A 7,132-nucleotide genomic window follows, 5' to 3' on the forward strand; every position below is an offset into this window, starting at 1 on the left:
TGGTGTTGTTGGGGGGCTCTCGCCTGCCAACGTCCACGATGTTCACTGCAAGATCCTCACAGGACAGGCGTCTGCTACTTGTTGAGGGCATCCCACTGGTGTGGTCACACAAGGCGGCCGCCCACTCAATTCAGATGCCGAACAATCGGTTCGTGTGGGTGTGCAGATGTTCCGTCAGGGCAAACCAGAGGTATTTCGTAGGTTGGTGCCTTAGTAGACAATGATCCTAAAAGAGGTGACCACCACTTTGTAACTTTCAAGCATCGGTGTGTCGTCGGTCATTGCCCCAAGTCTGACCTGCCAGAATGAAGATGATTCAACACCGATTGACTGTCATGTGAATGACATCAAATAAGGCATCAAGAAGATACAGACAGCGGGAACCTTACGTCCTCGCCTCTAGGTTGTTCCTCCAAGGCACAAGGGGAAGGAAGAAGGCAGATGTGGTTGTGCGCAGCATCCCGCTTGGCGGCCCTGGAAGTACATATGTACTGGACATATGGGTGAGTGGACTGCCAATTTCGAGGACTGTGGGACCTACCAGAACTCAATGACCAATCAGACGTCTTGGTTCTCGCATCCATCTCCGACCATTCTGCCTCTTCTGTTTTCTCAGTTCCCGACCTTTAACAGCAATTGAGGAGGGAAAGGCGTTCGCATCAATGTGCGCTGGATTTGCTCGCCTTGGCACCCTTTGCACCGTTCAACACACTTCTGTTGTCCTCCTCCAGGATCCGACCTGAGAGAGGTCATCTACCACGACACGTCGTCCAGTTAGTTAGTTGCCTTGTTGGTCGTCATCGGCTTAATCCCGACATCAGGGCACTCCTCAGACCTCATCTCCCAGCTCCAAAATCCCAACCAATGTCCGCAAATCCCAGACGCCAGGTCCCGGGCCCAGGAACCCCAAGAACCGCAGGAACCAATTCCAGAGGCCAGCAAGGTTCGCTCCCCACGTTTCTGCCACGGGCCGCCAGTGTCCACCACCTCTGATTTCGAGGCTCCTCACAGGCTGTACAACCCAGGTCGTACTGGCGTGTGCCCAGTAGCTCGGGACTGGGAGGGCGCTGTTCCGACGGTTTGGATAGGTAGCCCGTGGCTGTTAACCTCTTCCACACTTGGCTCGGGGAAACACCAACGCCATCCTTCTTGACCTTGGCTTCCCTCTCGGCTATGTTTCCAGACGTCGTAATACGAGTTCCTGGACGAGATACAACGTCACCTCGGCCCGCGGCATTGGCAGCAACTGCGTATATCTATAGTACCCCTTCTAACTTCCCGGAGCCTGGTCCTATGGGTAGGAGTGTGGACGGATATGGAGATGGATTGGCCAGGACATGGCGAATACAAGACGAAATAATGGATCTGATGGAGCCGCCCGCTTGCATGCGCTCCCCCGTTGGTAATAAGCCAAAGGAATGGTTTGCTCACATGGTGGGCATGGCCTTTTTGTGTCATGCATGACCGTTATCCATCGATCGATGCAGCTTTGCAATCTTTGGGAATTCTGGGTCCTCCATGGGCCATAAGACCATGTTCCTCCAACCTCCTCCTTCATGGACAACGGAATGGGCATGGACTGCTCACTCCTCCGGATTTCCCCCGGAGCGACTCCCCTCCTCTCCGCCAACTAGCATCTAGCCATGTAGAAGCCCGTCTCTATACCCTGGGTCTGCCCTGTCTATTGCCGTCTGATCCCATTCGCCTTTGTCTTCGTCACAATCACAACTGGACCTTGCCCTGTCGTGCGACTTATACCCGCAGTCTCGCCGGCAAACTTCACTGGTTCTTCTTTTCTTCCCTCCCGGATACGCATATTGAGACCGGATCAACACCGACAGCGTGGGACCAGCCCAGTTATTACTCCACGTTTCCCTCTCCTCCATCCCTTCGACGAACACCACACCAACCGAACACGTCCCCAACGTCCCGGGACAGATACCAGCAGTGCGGTTTGACAGACAAGTCATACGGCCGTGCGACCGGCCCCGTAGGCAATCAGCTTCCCAACGAGACGGAGCCAGTGACATCGGTGTAACCTAAGTCAGTCCAAACTGTTACTCGACTTCGATATCCTGGTCAAGCCCGAACCCAGGCAGAATCCGACAGACAGGCGACAGCCATCAGACATACAGCTAGCAGTGCTTACGGTACATACGACTGCTGCACCGAGGTTACTGCACCCTCAACGACGGACTGCAAACAACGTCCTTCCTTCTAAAGGGAATTGATTAAGAATAATAGTTCTTGACGTTAGCTCTTACTTACAGGTATTATACCTCTCCGTTTTTACTTTTGGTTGCGCTGTTTTGCCCAATACTGTGTTGCATTCTATACCACCAGCCGACAGCCCCTGGTTGTTTTGTATCATCCCCTACTTGAGCCAGGCAACATCTGGATCTCAAATCCATGCATATTGGGAACACACCAGACATGCCTCTTTATACGTATGGCCTTAACCGTGCGTGCTTCTTGTTATGTACGGCTTGCGGGAACTAGTCAATAGCATGATGTGGTTCACCCATTCCGTCTCAATCTTCTACGGACGTGTGGCTTCAGTGAGCCTCTCTTCCATCCCCATTTGTTTAGTTGAGGGAAGTGAATGGCTGACCTCATGTTTCCAGGCACTTCACTTGCCAAGGTTCAATTTTGGACCCAGGGTCATCGTGCCAGCAGAACCTTTCCCTTGTTTATACTTATATTCACTTACTGTGGTTGGAACACTACGTGTGCCACTTTGACCTTTCGACGACTTCAAATCTGAAGCAACACCACATCCATCGAAAAGCCAAATCGAACTGTCATCATGGGAAAATTCAAGATTAGCTCTTGGCTGAACCGCAGCCCATCACCCATGTCCGACGAGGACGGAAAGAAGCAAAACCGCTCGTCATTTTCGGGCCTTTCTTCATCACTGACCTCCAAGCCCAAGGAGCCTCAGTCTAACACCACTGGAATCCATACCCCTCCTTCCGATGAGCCGGAGCGACAGCCGTCAACCTCGCGGATGATTGCGTTGGCGCAAAAGATTGCAAAGGAAACAGAAAAGTTGGAGACGTACATGAAGGATAACAACCTCCCGATGCCAAGTTTTGACGTTGATGCGCCCGCCGATTTCCCGAAACTGCCCGCCGAGATTTCGAGAAGCAGGCAGGAAATCATTTTCGCTACGAGAGAACTGGGCTTGCTTGCACATGGACCTCGCGAGTCGCTGAGATGGGGTGTTTGGGAGGTGCGTTGGCGAGAATTGTTCTCAAGGTTCTTCAATTTTCGGTAACAGAGGTTGAACTGACATGCTCTATAGTTCCTTGACGTTCTTGCCTTGCAAGTGATCACTCATTATGACATTGGTGAGTCTATGGTTAACTGCACTGTTTTGCCCTTCTTGCAAATCGCTAACAGTTTTCAGCCAAACTGTTCCCCCCAGCCGAGACCATCACCCTCTCGGAGCTTCAATCCAAGACATCATTGGACCCTATCAACCTGGCCCGCATCCTCCGCCTCGCCATGACTAAGGGCATCTTCCGTGAGCCCGTCCCGGGCATCATTGCCCACACGGCCGCCTCCCGCGTGCTTGCTGAGGACAGCGACCTGCATGCCTGGGTTGCCTTCAACGGAGAGGACATCTTCCCGGCCGCAGCCCACGTGCTTGAGGCGCTCAAGACCCACCCAGAAGCCACCTCACTCACCCGCGCCGGCTTCCAATTCGCCTTTGGTACGGTCGATAAGGAGCCCATGTTCGTTACCTTTGGCAAGGACCCGGCGCGCGCGCGGCGTATGGGCAAGGCCATGGTCAGCCTTACTGGTGGCGAAGGCTACGAGATCTCGTATCTGCTCGATGTCGAGGGTGGTGGCTACGACTTTAGCGAGATCGACGCTAAGGGGGGCACGTTTGTGGACGTGGGTGGCTCGCATGGTTTTGTGGACGTGGACTTGGCCAAGAAATATAGGAACATGAAGTTTGTGGTACAGGATACGGCCAAGACGGTCGAGAGCGCGCCCAAACCGATTTGTGAGGACGAGCAGGTTGCTGGCAGGATTGAACTGATGCCTCATGATTTCTTCCAAGAGCAGCCTACCAAGGATGCTGATGGTGAGTACCGTGTCTTTCCTTCTCGCCGAGTTTCGCTTACCAACCAATACTTATAGTCTACTTCTTCCGCTGGATCATGCACAACTACTCTACCCCCTATGCCGTCAAACTCCTGAAGAACTTGATCCCCGCCCTCAAGCCCGGCGCCCGCGTCATCATTAACGACCATTGCCTTCTCGAGCCCGGTCAGGAAAATCCCTGGGACGAGACCGTCATGCGTCGTATGGACTTGGTCATGCTAGCGTTGCTCAACGCGCAGGAGCGCACCGAGGCCGAGTTCAGGGACCTGTTCAAGGCTGCTAGTGATGGGTTTGTTTTCAAGGTATGTCCAGTCGTCAGCACCACATACTGCATGAGTAATGCTTTCTGGGTTTACCTCTGAATACTTAATGGCTAACAATGTGTTGCAATAGGGCGTCACAAGACCTAAGGGATGCCGAATGAGTATCATCGAGGCTGTTTGGCGACCTGACCTGGTTGACTACGGTGCTTCTGCTACTCCTGCTGATGCTGATGCTGCCGCTGGTGCTACTGGTGCTACCACCGCCGCCGACGTCGAAGCTTCTACAACAAATGCCCTTGAGGAATTGGAGCTGGAGGATCAGGAGGCTAAGTGAACAGCCAGCTATTAGCCATTTCGGCTTGTAAGAAAACGACGGGTCGAGAGTGAGTGACTGAACTTCTCTAGCCAGTTTGAGGTGCCCTTCTTCACTCATCCTTATTAGTTCATTGGTAACTTGCTGCATTGAACTATCAGGGTTTCAGCTTCTTTTCTTTTTCTTCCTACGAGAATTTGGAGGATACCCTCTGGGGAAAGAGCAGAGAAGTTTAATTTTCCGAACGAATAATTCAGAAAAGAGAGGAGAATGAGTGAAGAACAGAAGCAGATGCAGAAGCGGAAAGTGGCGGAGCAACAAAGCAGTGGGTCATATCATCAATATCCATCTTACTCATATTCCTCAACCGCTCAGAAATATCATAGATTAAACATACCCTTAGGTACCTCGCCGTCCTTAGCTAGTAATCTGAATTAACTAATGCTCCCTATCAATGATGACACGAAGTATAACCCAAAATACACACGGTAGACGGGAAGAGATCTTGAGGCAGGTGATATGAACCATGTACAGGAGAATAACTATGACCGGAACATCGCCGTCATGATGTCGCAGAAAACGATTCTTGCAATATCTATTATTCAATTATCATCGTTCTTTTATTATCCAATTGTTATCTATTTACTCAACAGAGGTTTTTTTCGCTGTTTTTTTCATTTTGTTTTCTTTTCTAAGAGGGGGGGTTGGTTCCAACTGACATCAACGGCATTCTATTTCCACCCGCATAAAGATCTACTTACAGAAGATCCGTGATGCTTCGCGATCGATCGTGTCGATCCTGCCATTTTATTTCTCTTTCGCTTTTCATTGTGTTTCGCAATTCGGCCTGTCTTTCCTCAGGCAGGCTGGCATCAACGGGTGAGCCGCACCTTCCCCTTCAACGGCACGTCTCCCCCCCCCCCCCTTTCGCTGTATTTCCGGGGCGCAACTTCCGTAGTACGTCGAACCTTCCGTTCGCTTCAGTCCTTTTTCTGCGTTAGAGGTAACGGCCAACAACCAACAGCGAATAACCAACAAAGGGCGGACAGACGGACAGAACAGCCCGGGGAGACAGCGCCAGGCCAGCGCCAGGGCCAGCAGGCCAGCGGGCCGTGCCGACTTCACTTGGGCATTCTTTGAAACAAGAAAAACAATGAGGAGGAGGAGGAGGCTAAGAACGGAGCGAGCAGAGGGAGGGGAGGTGCGGTCCTGCCCGCCCGTACGCCACCCGCAAATCACATTTGCACACAGGAAGGAAGGAAGTGAGGGCCCGGGGTCCGGAAACAGCAGCCCAGAACAAAAAGAGTGAGTACCTAGACAGGTAGGTAGAGGTACGTACCGGCTGAGACGAGAAAGTGACGACATGTCAACAAGTGATGGAAGGTGAGGACAAAGACACATAGACGTACCTAGAAACTTCGAGATAAGAAGAGGAAAAAAAAAAAAAAAAAAAAAAAAAAAAGACAGAAATGGAACGCATCGATAGCTAAGAAGGGTACTGTACTGTACTCTACGACCACCATACTTGCTCGGTCAACTCGGCCGATTCAGCCAGCAGTTGGCATCAACTACTTAGTATGTCTCTTCAAAACAGCGCTTTCAAGCTTCATCGTCAGAATAAGCATGGGATGGGATGGGTTTAAATGGCTAACGTGGGTACCTAGCGTTCGTTACTACCTTTCTGCTCTATAACCCTCCCTCTCAGGTGATTGCATCTATCGCTCCGAGTTATTGCAATATAGTGGTAGGACAGCGAAGACGACGATATATAACAGCTACATGTTTAAGGAAATATCTATCCATATATATTATCAATCATTCTACTACACACAATGACTGCTTGGTTGGCTCACTAATCGACAACCATCCGACAGAGAGGAAATGGAAACAAATATAAGGATGTTGTGCGAAATACATATTTTCATTCTCAACGACACCAAACCAAACGGGCAACAACACAAACAGATAGACTATTTGCCCTAGGTTTCTCTCCCTCCTCTATTCTTCTAAAGCGAAGTATAAGACAAGTCAAGACGGGACAGGACAAACACCACTACTCGACCGATTGACCAGCAGTTGACTGTCTTTCTCTTTTCTAGCAAGCAAGAGAGCGAAAACCACCAGGTCCTGACGTGACAAGAAGCATATGCCGACCTTTTCAAAATTTTAAATTCATATCGTCGATTCAATTCTTTGCTTTACATCAATTTTTATAATTTTGTGTTTTTGTCATATACATATAAGTGTGTCAAGTTATCGAACAATCAGTCGAGATCGATCGTATCATCGATCGATCAACTGATTTCATCCATCCATACATCAGTTCCATTTCCTTACCCATTTCCATACCCATTCCAGTCCTTCCTTCTCTTTGCTCTTCTTAATCATCATGAAACATTGTTTGTGTATATCTTGTCTTTGGGAGTGGTGTTTTTTTTTTTTT

At 50.2% G+C, this 7,132-nt stretch overlaps 1 protein-coding gene across 1 annotated transcript; it reads left to right on the forward strand.

Annotated features, from left to right (window-relative positions):
• Window positions 1-2,806: 2,806 nt before the first annotated feature.
• Window positions 2,807-4,710, forward strand: NEUTE1DRAFT_105963 (uncharacterized protein; the record flags this gene model as incomplete). The annotated part of the gene is made up of 4 exons (XM_009858338.1): window positions 2,807-3,232; window positions 3,403-4,093; window positions 4,150-4,415; window positions 4,507-4,710. 4 exons carry the CDS (start codon window positions 2,807-2,809, stop codon window positions 4,708-4,710), a joined length of 1,587 nt encoding a protein of 528 aa, XP_009856640.1.
• Between the last annotated feature and the right edge of the window lie 2,422 nt (window positions 4,711-7,132).

The sequence above is a fragment of the Neurospora tetrasperma genome (genome assembly GCF_000213175.1).
Source record: "Neurospora tetrasperma FGSC 2508 unplaced genomic scaffold NEUTE1scaffold_81, whole genome shotgun sequence".
NCBI classification, from domain to species: Eukaryota; Fungi; Ascomycota; class Sordariomycetes; order Sordariales; family Sordariaceae; genus Neurospora; species Neurospora tetrasperma.